A 24,466-nucleotide genomic window follows, 5' to 3' on the forward strand; every position below is an offset into this window, starting at 1 on the left:
CAAATCTTTCTTTTTCATTAAATTCGCGTCAGACTACTGCGTAAATAATTTGGTTCCCGAAAAAAAGAAGTTTCAAGGTCAAACAAATCTTCGCCTCCATTATAAAAGCCCAGATAGAACGTTTAAATTTCTGAATCCAAAGGTACGTAAAAGTACGTAATGCATTCTTATTCAGATTTCTGTCGCCATAACTTTTGCTGGCTCCATAAGAAATATGACAACTGTATGCGACTGCGACTGGGGCAATCTGTGATGATTAAGTCTTTGCGCTAAATTTAAGTTGAGTTGTATTCGCTCTAAAGCGAAAATTGACACGTATGGGATAGGTTAAGCTATGCATTTTTGGCAAATTTTTCGAAATATTGATTTTCGATCAGCGTTAGTAATCCACCATATATTAAGGTTTTTAGTCTTTCTAATAGCTTTGTTTTTAAACGTAGCGGGCTTGTGTTTTTACAGTGAATCTTGCGACAACAAATTTTTCAACAATAGACAATTTAGCCGAAGAGGCAAATGGAATGGAAATTAAATCGACTTGTAATCTTAGCTTAGATATTAGATTTGCTTCAGATATATATGTATATAGTTACAAATTTGCATACGGGGCAAATCTAATTTCACGCTACTTCTCGATGGTAGGTGCAGAAAAAAACTGTTATTCCAATTGTTAGCTTCAGAGAAAGCTATATAAATCAATTCAATTTTAATTCAATTTGAAAATTATTCTCTCTTTTACTCTCAGGTAACACATTATATATACGTTTCGCGTACACTATAACACGAAAATCTCCGAGCCGTAATGAATTAGTAACGGTCAGTTCAGAAATTGTGCAAGGCTTAAATGAGAGCTACCCCGATAGGAAGAATATGATATCAATGTTGGAGGGGAATTCGTCGACGCATAGTGTAAGGGTGCCACTCTTGGTACCGAAGTTCATCAAAGTAATCAACACAGGTGATCTTTCGTATATACCAATGTTGCTAAACGGTCATCGTAAGTTCGACTTTAGTAATTTCCAAAGACTGGTCTGTTTCATTCCTCTTCTTTTCGTTTTAGAATTTCGCGATTTGGAATTAAGTATAAATACGTTCGGGAGTACTCAGTGGTGGGAGATTTCTGATTGGTGTGGTGACGACGACGATACAGTTATTCTAGAACAGTGGCCGTCTTTCGATTGCACGTCAGGTGTTACTATTTACACGTTTAATGATAAAAAATTTCCTTCCGCATTAACTTTTTTAACAGCAGGCGGGTAAGTCTGGTCAGAAGTTTTGAACAAAACATTTTTTTGGTAAAAAAAAACCTTACTTTTCTCTCTCTCTGCATAAAGAATTATTGGTCTGTATACTTCAATCGTTATTGTTGCTTCACAATTTTTGAAGACTATTTTGGGCGGTGCCAGCTTAAGAATTAAGTTTGAAGATATGCCTTACGTCGACAGGGTGCTGCAACTGTGCCTTGATGTTTACTTGGTAAGTAAGACAAGTTCTGGGGTCGATTTACTCTCCTCCTTATCCAACTACCTCACGCTGTGAAACACAAAGACGACCTTATCGATATTACATCATTCGTTAAACATTACTCGATAACGAGAACCATTTCAAAAAAAGTTCGAGCTAAGTTGATAACAAGAACTCTATAACTCGCTTTAGGGCGAATCCGTAATACCTACTATCAAATGTTGCTTTTAAAGCTGTTTTCAGTATAGATGTTAAATTGACTTAATAATCGTAGATTAATCCCAAAATTGTGTTCGAGAAAATTTCGTAAATGCATCGCCAATTTTCTCTTGTTTTTATATAAGACTTTCGATCCTGTGAAGCTATTTTAAAAGAATTCATTATATTTGTCATTGTCATTTTTGCTTTTCAGGTTCGTGAAGCAAAAGAATTTATGTTAGAAGAAGATGTGTACGCAAAGTTGATGTTCTTATTCCGTTCGCCTGAAACTATGGTTAAAGTGACGAGACCGCGTGATGATGCTGAGGATGAAACTGACACAGAATCGGTGCGTAGTAGAGGCAGTGGTCGACGCAACGAGCATCCTCAACCCCAACAGATAGTGTCTTAAATGCATAAAATAAATAAAAATAAAAAAAAAACAAAGAAACCAAACCGATGCCAACACACGTCCATATTAATACTACATTGAAGAATATTTCTCGACAATTACATTCACTTTCACATATTCCTTATATATTAAGTTAGTCTTTCTTTTCTCTCTTCATTTATTCTATTTTTGCAGAGAGCAAGACTTCGTTTATAAACTGCCGATGACAAATTAAGTTAAAACCAAGAAAAGAAAATACTAATAACGTAGTTTAGAAGATACATTAATTCAAATAATAATAAGCAACAAGGAATTGATGAAGTTTTGACAAGAAATTGGCTTGGGAGAACGTTGAAAAGAATGAGAGAGAGAAAGAGACAAACAATACATAACAGATGACTTATGTTCCGTTCAGGTTATGTTTCCCTTGTCTATAATTTTTGCTTATTTGTTTATCACATCGTTTTATCCGTTTTCTATTTTTTGTCTTGTACACTTTTATGCTTTAAGCTTAACATACCGTCGTTCTTATTTTGTTTTTGTTTTCCGTACCATTTTGTTTCTAAATAATCATTGAGAGCATTGTTTGATCTAATTATGGATTTGTTTTTTTTTTAACCCTATAAGCGTATATATATGATTGTTGTTATTATGAAAATTACCAAAATTGTTGATGTTTTAGTATATATAAATGCCTTTTTTTACTCTTCATAACCTAACTAAATAAATAGAATTGATTGTGGTATAGAAGGATATGTAATAAAAACAATAAATAGATAATTGTGAACTCATATTCAGGGATTTTTAGCATTTTTTGATACAAAAGAATTATAACAAAAACAAAAAAAAAAAAAAAAAATGAAATAAAAAAAAATAAGTCACTGTAAAACAAGATATAATTCAAACATTTTTATTTCTTAGCAAATTTAAAATATTTCTTGCTTAAGTAGAAGTTTATTTTTATACTATAACTTAAGCGACACTATTTATTGTTTTCAGTTTCCGCTGTCAATTCGAAAACATGTGCAATATTATTGCTAGCGGCATATTTTTATAAAGTTTTCGATAATTTACTATTGATTGAACAGTTAGTTGTATGTGTATATAATATAATTGAATCTAAGTATTTCCTGCAGATGTATCCTAGTATTCATAGCTTATTAAAAAAATTATTATGTATTATATAATTTTACGGCTAAAAGAGTAGAAAATATTTTTCAAGTAATATCTCTCCTCGTAATTTACCCAATTTTAATTAATTATTAAGGGAGCAGAAACACGTCGGTACTATTTTCTAAAAAAATGTTGAAGCAAAAAATTGAAAAGCTCTTTAAATATCTTAAACCATTACTGATCTTGATGAAATTTAATGCAAATATTTCAAATTATCTATTTAAATTAATTAATTTGACTTGCTTTTGTTTACACTTAACTTTTAAATTGATATTGATTGATTTTTTTGTTGCGAAGACTTGTATCTATTTTTTGAATCGATCATGTTCTTGCTTCGTTAATAATTAATGATATGAAGCTTATACAAGGTTTAACAAATGGGATTCTTAGCTTTGGCTGCACAAATTTTTACTTCTACCGCCGAACTATGAATGGGGACGAACGGAATAGTAAGAACGCAGTAAGACAATAACGAAATATTTATTTATTAATAAGTTTTTGGCCCACCATTTGTTTGCAGAATAACTGCAATTCGAACAATTGTTCGCGGAATTGACTCGTGGAAATGGAAATCTGCCCCTCAAACCATAGCTGAACCTTTTTGGCTGTGTAAGGCCGCATTATAATTTTGGAGTATGGCAGCATCTAGCAGCAATATGCTGACGCTAGTAAGAACTGCATTGTTGAGGGTGTCGAAATATTCATTCGCAATAATTCGGCCAGCGATGTGAACGAGAGAGACAGCTGAATACCATAATAAAGCCACCTATCTATACTATAACGAAGCTTGTTTGACTGTAATAAGCAGGTACTCCGGAGCGTAGGCTTGTTTTGGGACTCTTCAGCCGTAAAGCCAAGCATTTGTAGGAAATAATGTCAAGTATAATTCATCGGACCATACCATATTCTTTCAATCATCAAGTGGCCATGTTTTAGGATCGTGGCACCGCTTCGCAAATACAGCCCTTCAGCGAATCTAACCCTCGTGAAGCTCCTATTCAAGCGAGTGTTGACGATTGCTGTCAGTCTTGCCGGCGGTAACTTTGTGTTGCCTGGCCACAATCTTTTTTAATGTTCGTTGCTCTCTGTCAGTTCATATTGGGTTTCGCTCATTTCTCTCTCCTTCGCCGATGATATTTTATAACGTTGAGTTTACCGCAATTACTGTAGTTTGTCGCTCGACAAATGTTAAAAAGTTTAGCCGACTTCGTCGGAGACGTTGCTGCTAACTGAGCACCAACGATTTGCTCTCTTTCGAAGTCTGCGAGATCAGACTCCAATGACCGCTTGTTTTAAGCGCCGCAGAAAAAAAGGTATAACAAAGTGAAATATCAAGACTATATGGCATGTAAACCGAGCGCCGCTTTGGTCCCATCAAAATAGTGTTGCCAACATACGAATGTGGTGCTATGCAGCAGTGTTCACATTATCGCATCCATCCCCTACATATGAGATTTGTGCTTCACATCGGAGAACTAATAAAGTGTACGCAAATTCTTGACCAACTTAACATTCAGACTTGATTTCGCTTGACCTATACTTATCGTTTCAATAAATCAAGGGGTAATTTATATTATTTATAAATTAACTACGCGGTCTTCGAATGTCAATGAAAACCTTTTTATCAGGCTAATGACTGGCAGAATTTTGACGTCTATCGGTTTGTCAGTTTATAAATTAGTGCAGTTGGCGGATTTTCGCAAATTATTTAGTCAAAGTCATATACTTCCACTTTTCGTTTTCTATTGCAAATGTACTAAGAAGCGGAGCATATTATTGTTCAAATGAAACAAATAACTTTTACACTCAAATATACTGATTTTGTGGAGAAAGTACGTTTCATCTGACCACACCGCTATAGATCTAGACATTGGCAAGCAACACTTTTATTACATTGTACGAACTGTTAACTCGATTTATTGCTAATATTTCAGTAATCTTCATCGATCGATTATCGCTGGAAATGTTATTTTGTGACTCAACGGATGAGCGTTTAGAAATGTTTATCTCAATTCTGACATTTACGCTGATTGAGAATATGCGTACTTTACAGTATGCCTGCTGCGTATTTCAATTCGACAAATTTAGGGCATCATCCGCGAAAAAATTAAAGATATACTGCTTTGTTATAACGTGTGCTCTACGAAGCTTTCAGTATGTACTTTCCTTCGATTCAAACTTCTGACTTCATGAAAAGGACGCTTTCTGAATTTGAAATCGCTTTTGACGCGAATTCAAAAAGATTTCCTATTTTATGACATTTAAGTCTGTCGGTGCAAATACTCCTTCAAATTAATTGAATTATTATAATTAATTTGATTAAAATAAATCTAAGCGAATTAAACTATTTAAATATGTGTATATATGTTTATAATAATAAGTAAAACAATAATATTAATATTATAAATTATGTTAATTAAGAGCGGCTTAAATAACTATTAGTCTATAAATTAATAAAATTTTAGATAGTTTTTATAAATCGTTTATCATACCGTGATTAGCTTTTTTATAAAACACATAAAACCGGCGAATTTTTTATCATTTTTAAATAATCAGAGTTTATACTTACAATGCGCACTCGTAATAGGTAAAAAAATGTCAATAAATTAAAAATAAATAAATCAAAACAGCAATTAACTAAAAAAAATATTTCGTATGAATGCTATTCGTGATAAAATTAGCTTGATTTAATTTACATAAAACATAAGGATAACTTTAAGAGTACCTATTGCCGAGTGTATAATATAATAATGTAACCAAATCAAAATAATACAATTGTAGGAATTAAATGAAGTGTTAAGAAATTATATAAAGCTAAAAGAGAACAAAAATGAAACTCAATGTCTTAACGAAGTTATTTAATATGTTTGTATTTTTTTTTTAATTTTCAAATATATATATATATAAAAACTATAATTAAAAACGTTTAAAAAAAAACTTTAAATATCTGTTATTAAAGCAAGGCGATGGCGTTGCATTAGTTATTTCTTTACTTCGTCGTAACAGACTGATTTATCATAATTTTCTGTAGGCAAATTTAAAAAAAAGCCATTAACAGATATTTTAATATGTTTATTATTCATAACCAAGGTTGGATTTCAGGATGATTTATCAACGTATATGTATGCTTCCGGTATATACAAAGGTCAATGTCTAATAATGAACCGACTACCCAAAGTGTGTTTGGACGCCTATCCGTCTGTCCCAGCTCATATGTAACTGGTACTCTTTCGGCCAATTCAAGGACGTTCATTGCCTTATAAGTATCATTGATAATAAGTCATTTTGTGCCGGTTCAATTATGTGTGATCCATCTACACTCATCCGTTATTGGAAAGGAATCGTGGGCTCGTTTTAATCAAATATTTGTCATAAAGACACTTTCCTGAATAACTTAATTTAAGCGAGCAGACAATCCATCACAAGTCCGGTGTACACAAGATCTATATGGCTAACTACGCCAGCCATAGTCCAACCGCCGACTTGTGTGGATGTGTATTTTGTCCCTGACATAAAATCGTTCATATTGAAAACGCGATAATAAATACATACATTGACTAAGCGGCGGACCGCTAGTACATATTGCTATACTTAGCTGTTATGTGTATTTTTTTTAAATGGCAGATAGATCCATGTAAGCGTTATTGATTCGACATAATGGCTTCACAGAATCGGCTATGTACCTTGTGAACGAAAAGCGCAGCCGTGGATCGGTTTACAACTGACAATCGAAAGAATTCACTAATTTTTTAATCCTTACATTATTGATCTTGGTTACGTTAACATGGGTATGTCTCACGCTTACGTCTTTATATCTCACATTGGACTCACCTATTGAAGGCATAGGCTATCTTCATGATTTTTAGTAGTTTTTCAATTCGACTTTTACGCTTTTCCAAAAAATTTGAAGTTTTCATAAGGCCATTTTATTTTAGGTGGTAGTATCGAAATCGAGTTGCCATCGTTAACGAGATTAGATAGTCTTACGTTCATTAACAGTAGCACTTTATTTACTTCATTTTCCCATTGAACATGTCTCTCGACAACAATTTTGCGCTCTATAGAAAAATTTAATCATTTATTAGCGAAGGCTATAGAAAATTGCGATAGACTTTTCTCGGAGCGGAGCAACAAATAATTAAAATGAAAGAACAAGTAGTCAAGTAGCTCCTTATATAACAACGTTTCTTCTATTACGTTACGCAAATATTACGCATTGCCTTCTATTTTAAAAGTATACAAGCGTCTATTGGTTGAGAGAACACAAAAGCTATGAGGCTGTTTCGATAAAAGAGAATATAGAGGAATCTTCGTTATAATTGCAAGTCATGAGGAAAGAGACTATGAATTAAATAAAAAGTGAGCTACTATTCCGGGAAAGGATAGATGGATAGAGGGGCGAAATTATAGACTTTGTAAGTACAGATTCTTGGAGATCATAAAAGCGATATTGGAGCAAATAATTCTGACAACCTCCAGCCAAAACTATATTGGAATCCTTAGCTGTAAGCGTGTGAGGTGCCAAAAATAGAGAATTAGTTGTGCAGGACGCCTTAATATTACTGGATCAACGATTTGGTTTGAGATTTCACAAGTGAATTACCTATAGATTCAATAATTGAAGTCTTCATGTAAATAAAGCAAACATATTTTTTCACGATCCTTATTTCTTGTTGCTTTTACGTCCATAGACTTGCGCGATGAGCGTAAACGAGAGAGCGATGCAAAAAGAATTTCAAATTTACTTGACTCTCACAATATCAGCCATAAGCAGAAAGCGACTAACTTTTAGTAACAAATGATGCTTTTATTTACTCATATATAACAATAATAATAATAATAATAATAACAATAATTTACTCATACATTGATACATACATTGATTTATTATTTCATATATAAATAGTTAATTAATTTGTTTAGTTATAAGTCTGATGTATGCGAAATTAGTACACATATGTATTGAAAACAATTTTTTTACAAAAACTAATTAAATTAATAAAATTCACACAAATTACAAAACAAAGGCAATGCTAAAATGCATTATAACGACGACGGCAATAGCTATTTGTATTTATAAGGACATAGAAATAGTCGCAGGGTTCCAAGCACGATGCTATAAACAACTTATCTTACAATTTTATTTTATTTAATTTTTTTTTTTAAATTTGTGTACGATGATTGTGAAACTCCACAGTCGGATACATTTCTTCCCATTCATTTGGCGTTAGACTCAGGACACCTCGTGAACGTTGGTGATGTTGATATGCGGGTGGTGGTGGTGGTGGTGACGGCTGCTGTGGTAAATGCCCCTGTTGCGGTGGCTGCTGTTCTCTTTGTGTAATATCTGTTCTGACTTGGCTGGATTGTTCAATTTGATTACTTCGATTTGGCATGGGATTGTTCAGCATATGAACGACACTTTTCGATAGGCGTATGGGTTGTATGCGATTATAACCCGAACCGGTTGGTTTATAGCGTTCCAATTTTGATGAGAAACGTTCGATTTCATTACTCATCCATTCTTGCATCGTAGATCCTCGCATTATATGTAACGACCAAAGAATTTAAAGCAATTTTAACCGTCGCAAGTACTGTTTAACGCTAAGGTATTGTCGGTGCTAGTGTCAACGTTTTATAGTTTTGAAAAATGCTGTCAATGGCACTTTTATTCATTTTCTTCTTTTGTTTTTTGAATTTGTAAAACCATAAGCTTGGGTTACGGTTAATTGAAACATGACATTTTTTTCTTCTTTTTTGTTTACCTGCTTTTCTTTTCTTTTGTTCAATCCTATTACTTAATGCCTATAGCGGGTAATTTGTTATGTACGCGAACGTAAAATGATAATACATTTATTTTGTCAGGCCGTTCGTCCTACGACGCCATTTGACAAAAAATAATTACTATTTTTCAATTGAAGAAAACTTTTTTTTTAGATTTCGATTTCCAAAGGGCTTTCATCAAACCTTTGCTATTACTGCTTGTGAACTTCAACAGATGAGCTTTTCGAGACAATGGAACTCTTTCAAGTTTTGATCGACTTCTAGAAGATATGAATACGAGAAAAATTATTCTTTAGTATGCACCTCAACTAATTGGTATCTATAGTTCGGCTTATGCGGAACGTGGTTTTTCATTTCTCTTTGTGTACAGTGTGTACATTTGCAAATTGAAAATTTCGCAAGGGCTTGGACGGGCCGTAAGTATTACAAATGCGTTCAAACATGTAAGTATTTACCGCGAGTTTACTTTTCATTATTCAACGTTTATTTTAGTGGGGTTTCTTGTAGATTAACTATCGTTTGTCGTTTCATTTTACTCTCAATAATAAGACATAATACAAAAAAAACAAATTTTCATAAAGCTTGAACAAATTATAAATAAATGATAGCTCTCCATTAACATTTTTAAATTTACATTCTGTCAAAAAGGCATTTTGAATTATTGCTTATTATTATTGACTTCCATTCAACCATTTGATACAATACACTAAAGACATCGAGTCACTTGGTTTCTCAAATTTTATTTTATCGCGTGAATTCATGCTAATTGTCTTCAAAGAATCCGTTTTGGAAAATAGTAAAGTCGGCCAGAGGCACGATGGTGGAATGTCTGGTTTGATCCATAAGATTAGGGTTTTTATTAATCATAAACCGTTGCCGTAATATAAAGAAATCCAAAACATTCTATTGTAAGATGAGTCGCGTTTAAATTTGCTAAAATGCGGTAAAAGGTTCACAAGTTATTATATGGCATTTACATATAAGCTGTAATGATGTTTTTACACTCTTCAGCGATCTTTCCCCTTTTGATGTGTATTAATGTCTAGCACGAGGCAAATCTTATTAAATTACATTACATTTTTGGCATAGTTTTGGGTTATAGTCTTGCATGTATCAGAGCTGTCTGACTTCTGAAACGTGGCAGTAACGGGAATATTTTTGATGCTTTACTCTAGATCATCCACACAATATATTCGAAAGCGTAAGAATTTCCAAGTAGAAGTTGCATGAACTAACCTAACAATAATTTTTTTCGAGCTTTCAAAATTTCAGGAACGTAAGGCATGTATGTAATGGCTAGAATCTCAAGAAATTCTGGTACGTGTCGTTTTAAGGTTGAACTGGTCTGTCAACGCTCTTGCCATGTATGTGTCAGAACAGAGAGTTACTGAGAGATTTGAAGTATATGTTCTGATTGATAACTAAATTTTCTTTTTTTTTTATTACATATTTAATTGACAATCTATACAAAAAGATAAAAAAAATGGGAAAAATAATATAGGCTGTTGTCCCACAATGGAAACAAAATCGGAATATAGAAATGAAACTATACACATATGTATATGTATATGTATATGAAAGACACTGTATGACCTTAAAAATTTACGCATAAATAATAAATCGATTAAAATAATTTAAGGAACAAAGAACGCTAACTCTTCATCTTTCCAATCGTTTTATTTCATTAAACTCAACCAAAACGGACATTGCCTCAATCTGACGATATATTTTGAACAAACGCTTCAAATTAGATATTTGATGAGCCGATAGAATGTGTTGCTAGTGCTCAATGTCTTTTTTCAGTCTAAGAATTCATTTCATTAGTCTAAAACTAAAATAATAATAATAAAAATAGATATTTGATGAATGGACAATCCAGGCTATCATGAATACGTTTGTTGTTAACGAAACACGCGGCATTAAAAATAAGGCCGAGAGTTTTAGATTGGAATATTTCAATATTAGAGTTACTGGCTGTTCACCGGAGTTGCATGACATAGGTCTAATCAGGTTGGAGTACATTCCTGCATAAAATGCATTTATGGACGAATTAACTAACGGGGTCAATATTTGTTGACCTATAATCTCTTTTTTTACAAGGAACAAAGCTTGTTATATATCAAAGTAACTTATTTTTTGTTTTAAAATTTTTTGAAATATCTTAGAAGTTATGTTTCTTTTTACCCATATCGATAAATGTTATTTCAATTTTATCACAATATTATATGACTTCAAAATAAACGGAAATAAAAAACTGTCTCCCAACATATATAAGCCATGATACTTACACAATGGTTGGTTGCCACAGTGTAGACGTAACGAGATTTGTAGATTTTTCATCACTTATTTTAACGTTCATCCAAAGCAAATTTTTATTGAAATGAATTTGTGGTTTGTGGATAACGAAGTAACGTCGCAAATACGGCCATCTTGTACTCTTCTTGAATTCCACGAATATATATTTGATCTAACACCAAAATGCGAAGGGTCCGTTACTTTAACGAATAAATTTCTTGGACCTCTAGACAGCCCTAAGCCAGCTATAAATAACCCCCGGTATAAGATAACACTTATGGCATCAAATACGCTGAGTCGTCAGAATATGTCCCAGTTAAAATGTTGTCAGCGTTAGGAAAATCTGATGTAAAAATTATATAGAATATTTCGCCTAGGATACTTTCCTGGCGCTCTCCAGCTTCAAATATTTTAGAAAAATTAACCAGTAAAGTAATAAGTCTGTACGAGCTGACAAAATTTTTTTAGCCACCACAATCATTTCTGCCCATTACGACTGAGTTGAAAATTAATTTAATCAACATTGTGAGAAAAAATAAATTAAGGAGATGAGAGAGAGTTATTCCACTTATGCAATCATAATCAGGGGTTTTCTTAATGTGGTGTTAGAAATTTCAAAATTACTTCTGTGTTTGAAGTTCCACAAAAATTATTAGGCCGCAAAGTTTTTTGAAGATACTGAGTAAAATTTGTAGTTTTTTCCATGTAATTCCCACGTCGACTTCCGGGCCTTTCTGCTTAGGAAACAATTCGCCTGAACAGTCGTTTAAGTTTTAGGTAGTTTCCCATAAGTATTGTTTATCCAACATGCTTGATGTTAATTAAAAGATTGTTAGCTTTTTCATTTTTATCTCAGCTAGAGGCTAAAGGCTAGAAGCACAGTTCATTTGTAGCTCTATTCAAAATCCTTTTAACTAAAGGATTCTCACTGTTTTGCTGTTGTCTTTGTCTTCGTAATCTTCTCTGATTTTTGCTTTTTTGCCATGTTCACCAGATTAGCACCGGCTGTAATCTCTGAAATATTGATATCTTGACAACTGAAATAAAGTTTCAACGTCTAAAAAGGGCTTTTGCTCTAACACAAATAATACTAAGCATGTGCGTAAAAAAACGTATTCGGCTGTGTTTTATTCCCAACACCCCCAACAAAGTAATTTCGATACTCTATACTACGGATGTTTTGGATAACCTCCAGCGTAGGATAGGTAGCATCACCCACACATAGTTTTGATGGAATGCGGCTTACGTTAATGTTAGATCTAGGGTCGCATGCGGTTGGATTTATTTATTTTATTAATGAAATTTAAAAAACTTATAGACTTCGTCGGACAAATATGTATCATGTAAACATTTGATATTTAAATGAAATGTTTTACTAAATATTGACAGGTTGTAAATAAGAAAACAAGATATGTGTAAAAGAAACTTTTCTAGAAACGCTGTAATAGACTTGCATATAGAACAGAGACAAAACTATCACACAAAACTTTTGAGAATAAACACTAACACAATCAGAATCAGAAAATTTCTTGCGTGCTTCTTTCTTGAGTTTTTCTTTACATATTTGAATTGTCTGAGATATTTACGAAATGTATGGAATAGTTTGTATGTCGGAGATATTTTCTATGGTTGGGGATGTTTATGAATATATTTATGAAGTTTTTAATGATGATGAAATGGAAAATTACAAGGGGAAATTAGGTAATAGCTCTTAGCGAAGAATTTAGCTAATCGCAGTTTCCGTAAACTCAACCTCATTTAAGGAGTAGACTTAGATGTTGAAGGTAGTTAACAATTGCGAAAAAAATTAAAAGAAAAGGGTAAAAAAACACAAATATGTTGCAATGTGTTGCTGCTTTTCAAAGTAAATACGTTCGTAGCTTGTATGAAACCTGTGAAGCCGATGTCACAGCGCGATAAAGTTTTTCATAGACAGTTGTAAAGGCGGACAAGAAGATGTCGTTGACATTTTCGTTCTAAACAGTTCGAGTTGTCATAGTTTTTGTCTTTCTTTGCAACGGTTCTCATGTCTTTGGTCGTAGTTATTTATTGCAGTACGAAGGATTTTCTATTAAAACTTGCCGTTGCGAAAAAAAGACTTTAGCCGTCTTTCTTTCCTGCAGACAATACGAAAGAAAGGTCGACTAACATAAGGCATAGACGTTTTTCATTTAAAATGACAACAATTAAATAAAATCGAATTTCAATTAAAAACGGAAATCGAATTGTTAAGGTCGTTTTTATATAATTATTTCTCGTTGACAAAATTTTTTTTAAATTTTAAGATCTTTACATGTTTTTAAAAGCGAAGTCTTATTAGATACTTTAAATAATATTCACCATCCGGCAACTTTATTTAACTTTTGATTGTCACTCGAAAATTTTTTCGCTATCTTGCTTATACCACTGCCAGTGCGCACTTTCAAATTCTAATACATATTGTTTTTCCATTCCAAATATATATCGCTGATATGTCCGCAATATTGTTATCCGAAATAACCAAACTTAATTTACTTCGGGTCGCCAAATATTGTGAAAACTCAATTCTCCCTCTTGCTCACACAATATCGGGTCGTCAAATATTGTGAAAATTCAATTCTTCCTCTTGCTCACACAATTTCATGTCGTCAAATATTGTGAAAATTCAAGCAAGAACATATTTAATATATTTATTTTTCGTAATGTGTGTTGTGATTTAATAAATTCCATAATCTGCAAGAATTAGTAGTGCTCCCGCACTATGTCAATAATAGGCGAACAGGTTTCTAAGGTCTGTGTTCGGTGTGCTATCAGGTTTGTTTTTAAAAAATCAATCTTAAAATTCCTGTTATTGCGCCAAATTCATCAAAAACTTCAAACCTTCAAAAACTTACTCATAAAATAATTTATTATTCTCTATATTTTATTTCAGTGGCATTTCCTTAATAAAGTAAAAGTTTTAGTAATAGAATTTGGATCGAATTAAAATTAGCTTTATTAAATTCGATGGCGCGTAAGAAATTGTCCGCATGCGTGCTAGACAGTAATATAGACCAACGCCAACAACCAACAACCGGATATCGTTCTTTCAATTACCAAAACACTGATTATGATCTGGTTCTATTATCATCCATTTAGCTAACTTTTTTGCAATACCTTGGCCAAAAATAAAACGTTTCCTTACTTTTAATCTGGAGTACGATAAGCTCTTTCGACATGGTATACCAAATTTTGAATAAAAGCCACTTCATCCTTTAAGAAAACTATTTAATTTTTAATATAATGTAAAAAGTATTCTTCATGTTGACTTACCTGCGTATACATCATTTGCAAACCCGAAGTAAACATTTGAACTAAAAAAATTATATATAAACAGACCACATCTATGGGATATGGGTATGTAAGGCTGTTTTAATATACAATGTGCATTCGTATATTCGCACTTGCATCGATATACGGCAGCTTACAAGTAACTTTATGATATTTTACATGTTTCGTCATGTAGTTGATGGCCATCTTCTTCCTGCGGCGAAAAGGCGCCACCTTGCAAAATTTTGTTAACAGCTGCACGGGCCAAATAGCCGGCCGATTCATTATAAAATAAAGAATAGAAGGGTGTCATATCGTGACCGTGATCTTGTACATTATTATCCTAAGGAAGAAACTAATGTAAATTTTTTTCCACATATCCAAAAAAAATTTTTTTTATTAACTCTACAAACCTTGCAGTACATTAAAAAGGCTTCCATAATTATTTCATCTAAATCCAAGGCTTGCTTGAAATGTAACTCAGGATTTCTGCAAAATTATGGGAAAAATTTGAATAATTAAGACGAGGATTAGTTTAATCTATAGCAAGCAACTCGTTTTACTTATTTAATCTTATAACTTCTAAAATAAAGAGCGAAAGTATACCTCCTCTTATATATTCGAATTCATGTGAAGCAAATTTTAGAGCAATGAAACTGTTATCCTTTTTGAAAGCTGTAATCCTATGCTGCACTACACTCAACTGCACACGTAAACTACAGATAACATTTGCCGAGCAAATACCAGATGATCCAAGTATTTTTATTTGTAATACCCCACACTTTCCTAATGCTAGAAAAATTAGATTTGTATTACGAGAGCACTCTGGCACGGTCAGATCAACTTGGGCACGTTTGGAAATCATATGTAATGAATATAAAAGGTTGCACAATATTTGTCGGGACTCTTGCATATGTTTGTAAATATTTTGTACTACGAAAAATATTGGTTCGTTTTCTCTCGCTGCAGCAGGCTAACCGTAAACTAGGATTCATAACATGTGGATAATGTGTTGTTACTGATCCAGATTTAGAACGAGACAACAGAACTAGTCGCATTGCGGTTCGTCCATGAAAAGTAGGCAACTTCCTGTAATGGCTGTGTTCTGTTGTGGCGACCACTAATCTAAAAAAAGGAGTACAGGTACGATTTGCAGCTGCAATTTGCTGGAAGCTATACTGACTACGGAGTGCAACCACGTTATCGATTCCGATAAACTTTAAGCTAATTGATGTGTCAATCAGGGATGACACAATGGCCTGGCTGAGCAGGACTTCGCGTTCGCCTTTGATTGTAGTCTATATTAAGAAGACTGGCAATTTAAGTAATCTATACAAGTTGACAGACTTTTGACGAAACAACTTACGACACTCTATATTTTTGCACAACTCTAACAAGACCGACTTGACCAACTGCAATAAATTATAGCTTACATAAATAACTTTAAGCAGACATACCGACTTAATATTGTAGCTATTATACACAACAGCTCTACGATAATTTGTCGTCGTTCTGGCTTATCAATGCATATTAATGTCTCTTCGACTAACAAAGAGAAGGTCAATTCCCCACGACTCATATTAATTAAAGTAGGTGCGGCAGGCAATAAGTGACCTTGAGTGCTGATACCTAGTGGTGTTCTTTGTAAAATTTCCCAAATTTTATTATAGAAATGTTTAGGTACTCGACATAAACATCCCTCCAATTGGCGACGTTGTAACGGAGTAAGTCTGCACGATAGAACAGAATTTACTACTATTTTGTAGTAAGAAGTATATAATAAAATTACCTTTCTTCAGTTGCCCATTCACTAACTGTTAGCACTTTTTGCAATAATATACGCACCTGATAAGGCGACAAATTATCCAAGTCAATAGAAGCTTGTCCTGAAATTTGCAAGTAAATACGTATTGCCTCTAAGACCCATCCAACACGAATCTGGCAAAAGTTATCCATTTTTAGTAGCAAAAAAAGTTACATTTTATTGCATAACCTATACTTACCTTTAATATACCTCTGAACATATAAGGATTTGTAGCAATCAAGCGGCCGCAGTAGAGGACAACCTCTTGTTGCAATACCGCCTGTATTACGTCATATGGTTGAACAGTGGTGTACATAACCTCTTGGATTTCAGCTGGTGTCATAGGCTTATCAAATACAGTTTCTTTTTGCCCTATCACTCCCACCGTAACTTCTTTACCGTTTACCAAAACAGTCGTTATGAATGGACTTATAGAGTCGACTATATGATGCAGCAACGAAGAACAATGGCGTACCGCACGCCAATAACGTAAAGAGCCTGCGCGATGATATAATTGCGTTAGAGCCTGCGTTACCGTCAAACCGTTTACTTCGAAATTAGGACCCTCACGATTCAGTAGAATACCCCATAATTGACAAAGGCAATAAATTGATTCCATGTGACGTAAAGCTTCTATGATTTCATTTCTCGATTTGTGTTTGTAGTGCTGGAAAAAGAAAAAAAATAATTTACCAGATTTACATACGAAAATATTTTGGCATTTCCTTTACCTCTACAGATATTTTTTGCTCATTATAGGTTTGTGCTTTAGGCACATCGGTAAGAGATTGGTAACCTACATACTCATGATTGACTTGGGTAAAAGAATTTTCTTTATTCGGTAAATTGATTTGATTCATAAAATCCAAGTGTTCTATATTAAAAAAAGAAAAAGACCAGAAAGCATGAAAAACAAAAAAACTTGATTAGTAATTACCATTTGCGATATATTTCGTTCTTACCTGTACATGAACTGCTAATTAAATTTTGCAATCTACCGATTCTCACTTTCATGCCGTCACAATAGCCCTTTTTTAACATAGCTAACAGATCCAGCATTTCTTTGAATTGAGGGTCTCGCATATGTTCTTCTCTTATTAATAAACAGACCGTAGGCCGTCCAGATAAACGCCAGTATTTACCGACAAATTGTAATTCAGTTTTTATGTCGTCGATCAGCAAAGCCATATCGCGATACAAATAAAAGTCGGATACTTCAAATATCAGAGGATAACACAACACCGTCATACCGCAAATACGGTAAACTTTACTGGTACCCAAAGAACCGACAGGTCGGGGAGGGCGACCAGATAAGCCAATTTTGTGGTTAACACCCAAGTGTTGGTAAACTTTAATCAGTTCAGTAGAGGACCATATCTGAATAGGCTCGACCTAAAAAGAAAGAAAGAAAACGCGAATAAGCACTTTACACTAACTAAGTAGATATCTGAACGGCGACATTCTGAAAGCTTACCTCATGTGGTGTTTGGGTCTGAATACCATAAGTTGCCATCATAGCTTGTAAACGCAAGGATTCCGCAATTAAAACTATTTGCACTACCAAATCGGTAGCTGTACCCTAAAAAAAAATAACTTGAGAGAGTAACTAAATGAGCGACGTAATATTTATATAGATATTAATCTCGTTCAAATAAAGCTACAAAAATTGTTAGTTTATTGAAAAAAGATAACGAAAAGTTAAGAAATTGCTCAACTGACGTAAATAAACCGCGCATAAAGGGCCGATTAGTTAAGAAAAAGAAAGAAATATTTTTTTGCGCCACCAGAAGGGGGAGGCATTTTAGTCAGCAAAGCAAAAAATACGTCAGCATATAGACACTGACGATTTAAGACGATTAAAAGTAAGGTTAGTTGTCGTTATTATTATAGTCAAAATATTATTTGCAATTTACTAAAATCAAACCAAAATTCATGCGAAACTACTTACAGTGCAGGGTTTAGCCTGTTTGTCAAATATATGTAAAAATAAATTTTTTTTTTTTTAAATTTTCATTTTAAATAAAGAAGTAAGAGCTTGGCAAGAAATAAAGCTTCAGGCTCATAACCATTTGGTTGCGACTCGTTTCACGCTTAATTTAGAAACATAACCATTTGGTTGCGCAATAGCAATTAGTGTAAATAGTAAAAAAAGAGGCAGCGAGAGAGAAAATTAAAATTTTTTTCTTGCCAACCTTCCTACAAAAGCGGAAAATTACATTACATAGAAATTTTAAAAAACATTTAACAGCAATGAGGGGAAATGTTTTTGCAAATAGTTTGATATTAATTTCAAAATTTTGTCATGTTAGAAATAAGGTAAAATTCAATAAGTACAAGTTTACAGACTTTCAAACTTACATCAGGCGTTTCTTCGAACATTTTTCCCTGGCCAATTTTGTTCAATTTTGGTATTTGTTAAAATGATTAAAATGATCAATTTTTGCGTAAACAAACGAAAAAGTTTGTGGAATAGAAGGAATTTAAAAGGTATTTTTAAACAAATATAAAGGATAAACCAGATATGACAAAATAAATAAACACGTCTTCGAAAGCACTACATTGATTCGGAGAAATTTACCTGGAACGCTGAATAACGCCCAGCTCTTCTGGGGCGATTGTAGCTAGGTAGATACCTGCGAATCGGATCTAGTTCATTAATATGCAGAAGACCAGCCGTTAAAAGTTGAGCTATTATAAACATAGATTGGCCCCAAAGGAAAAGCGACTGCGAGGGCGCCTTAATATAAGAACCCTCACCGTCTGGAGCGTAATACATTGTCACCACCGGATCACTATAGGCATCGGTATGTAAACACTTCCTCAATTCATTTTGATATTCTTCAATTTGTTCATTATTATTCTTGAAAACGCCGTCAATTATCATAGCTATAAAAAATAGGGGCCATTCGCACTCATACCCCTCAAAATCTTTAATTTCACCGGTATGATAATATCTAATAGGAGAACAATTATTCTGTATAAGAGACAAAGGAAGAAAGGAGTTAAAAATACCTTCGGGATTTATCTTCAACTTTGCTAAGAAAGCCGTCACGACTGAAGCGCTTAAAACCCTTTTTGCTACGCAAGCGACTGATAACATTTTGTTTAGTTTGTTCCACTAAACGTTCTTCATGCGATGCAAAAGCCGGAAATGATAAGGTAAGCAGTAAAGAGGAGTCCACACCCTGAAAATTTACAAAACATTAAAAAAGGTTCTTTTTCGCTTTCATTTGTTAAAACACCTTGGAACTTGATTCTCTTGGTAGCATGGTTTCAAAAATGCTACGATTGCGGTTGTGGGCATCGATATCCACATAAACGACACTCCACGAAGCCCCTTTTTCACCAAACAGATTACAACCATTGATGGCTTCCAAAGCAGATTTTGCCATACCTTTTAGCATATCCAAAATATATGTATAAAGATAATTTGTTTTGATACAGTCGATGATTTTTAGCCATTTGTAATACTTCGTTTGTCGAAAGATGGAAATGTGTCAGTCACATATTTTGAGCATGTGTCAATATTTCCTTCAAAATAGGCTCCAATTTTCTTTAAATAAAGTTTAATCTATTCATCTTCATAAGCAATCCTCAGTAGGATTTTGAACTTCTTCTTGGAATATACTTGTGTGGCATCAGCGAATGATTCTAAATGCCTTCTGCCATATTTACTGACTTGTGAACTTTGAGGAAGGAAGGAAGGGTATAGAGACGAATCGGAAAAATCAATATTAATATGATTCTTCTTTTTGTCGAAAATAAGTTGCATGATCTTTCAAGTCAAAAACATCAGCAGCTCTATACACTAAAATATCTGACTAAGATTTCCCTTCACGGCAGTTTTGCTTTCTGGACGCTGTTCTGTTCTGCATGAGTAGATCCCTATCACATCGAAACCATCCTCAATTATGGGTGGCCATTTTGATACGATAATAGCATTATTCAACATTTTTGTATACACAGAATATGAAACACAAGCTTAATATTTTAATCCAAAACAAATTTAGAAAAATAAGCTCTAGTGCACCTAACATAAAAAGCTTTCGGAAATCAATTAATTCATTGATGAGCACGAAAATTGTTGCAATATTTTTTTCGAATTTGCCCATTTATTTTCGGTATCGACAAAATTATGATATAGAAATTTTTCAAAAAGAACGAATATATTAAATAATTGAACCAACCTATTGAAGAAGCATGGATTTCGGGGGTGCCATTATTATACTTTGAGCCACGTTCCCACATGCCAAAATCTGGGGTACGATAAGCTCTTTCGACATAGTATACCAAATTTTGGATAAAAGCCACTTCATCCTTTAACAAAAATATTTAATTTTTAATAATGTAAAAAGCATTGTTCATGTTAATTTACCTGCGTATAGATAATTTGCAAACCCGAAGTAATCATTTGAACTAAAAAAATTATATACAAAGAGACCACATCTATTTGCAAATGGTTGTAAAAATCGTCGGAGTATATTTCCTCCCCAGTGTGCAAATGAAATTTACTATGAAGAGCATGTTGATTGGATTGTCTCTGTTTGAAAAGTTCGACACGACAAGCTTGTTTTATCCAGCATTGTAATATACCACGCATGCACTTCACTGTTGATTGGCCTAGCTCATAAGATTTACCACGATCATCGTCTATTCGTCTATAAGCTTGATATAAACTCCAAACAGCAGCTGCACAGTAAACGCTATCACGCACCGAACCCACCTCCTGATCAGTGCTCATAACCGGGAAGAGGCCAGTAATGGGACTTTGGTGGCGTAAAAGTTGACGTTTAACTTCAAGTAAAAACAAAGCCTATTTTCTTTTTAACTGATAATTGTTTACATTTTAATTCATATAAAGCGTACGTTGAACTCGCGTAATTGTTTACGCAAAAAATCAAAACAAAACAGATAAATAAACAAACACAATCAACTGTATATTACAGATATGTAGTGTATGATTGTTATATAATTACTTAGAATTAAGCAAATATTTCCTCACCTATGCCATAATAGATATCCAATTGCTTCACTGTATCTTCATAATTAGAAGTTTTCAGGAATTGATCCAAATTAATATCTTCTAAGCTGCTTTGCCTCTCTGTTGTGTTAGAGGCAATTCCGCTGCACGTTGTGGTTAATCTGTTAAGCATTATTTTTTATAGGTAGTTTCTTTTAATTTTGCAAAGCTTACGTTTTTGGAGGCTCTTTCATTTTTTATTTTCTTCTGTAAATGTTCTCTCTAATTTTCTCTCAATTAGAGCTTCAAAGTTAATATTAACTTCAATGAAATTTTTTTTACTTTAATTTATTCAATAACTAATTTTATGTTTCGCGTCAATTTTTACGTCCGTCTTTCTTTTTTCTCGACGCAAAACGGAAATGCAGGATATGACTTCTTTTCTTGAGATGTGGCTGCTTGATCAACAGCTGTTCGAAAAAAATCATTGCCATGCTCACGTTTGCTACAGTACATATCGCCAAAAAGTTCGAAGCTCATTATCAACGGCATAACAAGTTTTTTTTTTGTCAGGAAGTAAGTCAATATCAGAGCTATCGTAATTATCACTTTCATCTTCATTTACTACATTTCTCCAATATTCTTTTTTAAAGAAATAAAATTCATCTTTCCTACTAGAAAATTCCAAAATATCTACTTTAATATTCCATTTCTTGACCATATTTTAAGAGACTAAAATTGTGTATAGAAAAAATAAAAATAGCAGACATGTACGCACGACTCCGTCTCTATTTCTTTTGTGTAACTTTATCAATATATATAAAAATATATATAAAAGGAATTGTTATTGATTTCCTGATTGTTTCCGATTCTTTTTCCTTGACTTGGTCGCTTTTGCTCTATTATATTCACGTACATCAAAGTAACTTTTAGCCAGAAAATAATTATCATATTCTTTTGGTGCTATGCCTTCCAGCATTTTAATATCGAAATTATCTTTTTCATCCTCGCCGTCAGTATCCACGTCCGCAAAGCCGTGGCACATTTCAGCTAACCATTTGACGCTGTACACTAAACCACGTTTCTGACATCCCACTATACCCTGTCTTAACTCTCTTTTAGCCTCGAGTACGTTAAAGAAGTCATCCTCCATTATTTACCAAGTTTGAAATCTTTGGCAAAAGGCTGGAAAAAGGAAAATAATTAACACCTAATTATAAAGAGCGAGTTATTAAGCGAAAACCGAGTTGTCATGTTGATCACCCCATATTATAATTTCCGCTATACTTGATTCTACCAGCAAACCTATTAAACCTCTAGGATACTGTTGTATTTTTTTCTAAAATACTATATAAATATTTTAGGTGTTCCAACGATAAACGATTTTTTGTTTATTCCAAGTGCCACCAAACCAACTCCGACTACGAAAAATTTTTCTTCTCGAGTTTTTGGGCAATTTTCACTAGGCAAAGCTGTAGTGGAATAATCTGTTAAAAAGGCAAAGCAAGAATAAACTGTTAAATTGCAAAGCCGCCGATATTTATACTTAAATTAAACAATGTGAAAAGACAAAAAAAAATTAAAAAGCATTATTATCTTACATAAAGACAGGGCGACACAGTAATGTTTTAAAACCAAGAAAACATAAGGTTTCTTAGTCCTAGCGATTGTAATTCTTTTCGCAAAATGCAAAACAAGATAAAGTTGTACATATAGTGACCAGCCTGTTTTGCATAATAAACACAGCTGCCTCTTCGTTGATTCATAAAAAATGTAGGCAAACGTTCATTTTTTTGATGTGTCCACATCCGTATATTTTGTGAATAGATTTGCAGAATATAGCAAAGGTTTTCTTAGGTTGAGCACAAAATTAAACGAATATAGAAACAAATTACTATTTGCATATATGTATATTGTATAAATAGAGAAATTTTCTAATTAGAGAATTAATTATATTATTGATTATTATTTAGTTTATAGCACGTTTTCAACCAATCAAGTTAATATTTAACAGAAGTGTTATTAAATATTTTGTATGTTTTGACCAATTAATGAACAGCACAGAGAAAAGCACAATGTTAACAAATGAATCGCACTAACCAAGCGGGTAGTCAATTGGCTGAAAGTTAGCCTTCACTTTCGTATCCAGCTTTTTGTCAAAAACAAAACAGAAAATGCAAAATTTTTCATAGGTGATTACTCCCCAGGGCACTGATTGTGTATGATGTTATATAATTTTCACGTTCGAGCTTCGAACTTTTTGGCTATATGTAGCAAACGTGAGTTTGGCAATGATTTTTTTCGAACAGCTGTTGATCAAGCAGCCACATCTCAAGAAAAGAAGTCATTTCCGGCATTTTCGTTTTGCGTCGAGATTGAAAAAAAGAAAGACGGACGTAAAAATTGACGCGAAACATAAAATTAGTTATTGAATAAATTAAAATAAAAGAAATTTCATTGAAGTTAATATTAACTTTGAAGCTCTAATTGAGAGAAAATTGAGAGAGAACAATTACAGAAGAAAATAAAAACCATTTGGTCTTTTTAGTCAACACAAATGCCATTTGACAACAATGCAATTAAATTGAGAACCCAATAGAAAGGCAAATTGGACAGAATTTGTGGCAAGGGTTTAACGTGGGTTCCTGCCTGTAAGGCTTAACCCCACGGTGGCCCAAACCACTTTTAAGCGTACTACGCCCTCTGGCGAGTTAGACAATCCCCACAGAGTAGGGGCCTAAACAGCACCAGAGTCCAGAACAGTTTATTGTGTATGGAACAATAAACCCCACTCTGGTGAATGGCGAGGCCTGGCTGCACTCAATTGTTCCATTTTACTAGGAACTCGCCAACCACAACCACCACGAGTACTCCCCGAAGGGCCGCACCCAAGCAGTCAGGACTCACAAATTGATCAACTGACTGCTTCCGCCATAAGGCTTCCACTGTGCTTGTTGATCAATTACCACCATTACCCGCAGGCATCCGTGACATGTGTTCAAAAGTAAAAATAGGTAAAAGGGGAGAACTTATTCGTCATATCCCTTTTCCATTTTTGCATGTATTAATTAATTTACCAGACATTTTCTTTCATTCGGCCAAAGGGAAAGCC

General features: G+C 33.6%; 4 protein-coding genes across 16 annotated transcripts in view; 1 reads left to right on the plus strand and 3 right to left on the minus strand.

The window, feature by feature from the left end:
• The window catches only part of LOC119640352 (piezo-type mechanosensitive ion channel component), a 48,872-nt gene extending 46,159 nt beyond the window's left edge, over nucleotides 1-2,713 (plus strand). For all 8 annotated transcript variants that reach the window (XM_038038311.1, XM_038038314.1, XM_038038312.1 and 5 more), the window contains 4 exons: nucleotides 743-994; nucleotides 1,058-1,253; nucleotides 1,332-1,473; nucleotides 1,874-2,713. In XM_038038311.1, coding sequence (XP_037894239.1) covers nucleotides 743-994; nucleotides 1,058-1,253; nucleotides 1,332-1,473; nucleotides 1,874-2,071 — 788 coding nt within the window. In that variant the 3' untranslated portion in view covers nucleotides 2,072-2,713. The remainder of the gene's footprint in view (nucleotides 1-742; nucleotides 995-1,057; nucleotides 1,254-1,331; nucleotides 1,474-1,873) is intronic.
• A 5,296-nt stretch (nucleotides 2,714-8,009) lies between these two features.
• Nucleotides 8,010-11,755, minus strand: LOC119640650 (protein Tob1). Its single transcript, XM_038038837.1, has 2 exons — nucleotides 11,296-11,755; nucleotides 8,010-9,267 (listed from the first exon to the last, which is right to left on the minus strand). Exon 2 carries the CDS (start codon nucleotides 8,767-8,769, stop codon nucleotides 8,386-8,388), a length of 384 nt encoding a protein of 127 aa, XP_037894765.1. The 5' UTR covers nucleotides 8,770-9,267; nucleotides 11,296-11,755; the 3' UTR covers nucleotides 8,010-8,385.
• Nucleotides 11,756-14,432: 2,677 nt separating this feature from the next.
• Nucleotides 14,433-21,696, minus strand: LOC119640444 (probable phosphorylase b kinase regulatory subunit beta). 5 transcript variants are annotated; one of them, XM_038038499.1, is made up of 17 exons: nucleotides 21,589-21,696; nucleotides 21,397-21,536; nucleotides 20,770-21,188; nucleotides 20,582-20,711; nucleotides 19,637-19,788; nucleotides 19,407-19,579; nucleotides 18,973-19,348; nucleotides 18,753-18,779; nucleotides 17,869-17,973; nucleotides 17,357-17,786; nucleotides 17,126-17,268; nucleotides 16,594-17,061; nucleotides 16,380-16,528; nucleotides 16,048-16,320; nucleotides 15,004-15,079; nucleotides 14,594-14,933; nucleotides 14,433-14,533 (listed from the first exon to the last, which is right to left on the minus strand). In XM_038038499.1, the coding sequence occupies exons 1-16, from the start codon at nucleotides 21,606-21,608 to the stop codon at nucleotides 14,757-14,759; spliced, it is 3,258 nt and encodes a 1,085-aa protein (XP_037894427.1). In that variant the 5' UTR covers nucleotides 21,609-21,696; the 3' UTR covers nucleotides 14,433-14,533; nucleotides 14,594-14,756. The 5 variants fall into 5 exon arrangements, with proteins under 5 accessions (XP_037894427.1, XP_037894428.1, XP_037894429.1 ...); XM_038038500.1 differs by having other exon boundaries at nucleotides 14,458-14,544; XM_038038501.1 differs by lacking the exons at nucleotides 14,433-14,533; nucleotides 18,753-18,779 and adding an exon at nucleotides 18,343-18,357 and having other exon boundaries at nucleotides 14,757-14,933.
• A 296-nt stretch (nucleotides 21,697-21,992) lies between these two features.
• Nucleotides 21,993-23,190, minus strand: LOC119640445 (anaphase-promoting complex subunit 8-like). 2 transcript variants are annotated; one of them, XM_038038505.1, is made up of 3 exons: nucleotides 22,956-23,190; nucleotides 22,271-22,826; nucleotides 21,993-22,028 (listed from the first exon to the last, which is right to left on the minus strand). In XM_038038505.1, exons 2-3 carry the CDS (start codon nucleotides 22,505-22,507, stop codon nucleotides 22,026-22,028), a joined length of 240 nt encoding a protein of 79 aa, XP_037894433.1. In that variant the 5' UTR covers nucleotides 22,508-22,826; nucleotides 22,956-23,190; the 3' UTR covers nucleotides 21,993-22,025. The 2 variants fall into 2 exon arrangements, with proteins under 2 accessions (XP_037894433.1, XP_037894432.1); XM_038038504.1 differs by lacking the exon at nucleotides 21,993-22,028 and having other exon boundaries at nucleotides 22,197-22,826.
• Nucleotides 23,191-24,466: the final 1,276 nt, after the last annotated feature.

This window comes from Glossina fuscipes, unplaced genomic scaffold (genome assembly GCF_014805625.2).
Source record: "Glossina fuscipes isolate IAEA_lab_2018 unplaced genomic scaffold, Yale_Gfus_2 121, whole genome shotgun sequence".
NCBI classification, from domain to species: domain Eukaryota; kingdom Metazoa; phylum Arthropoda; class Insecta; order Diptera; family Glossinidae; genus Glossina; species Glossina fuscipes.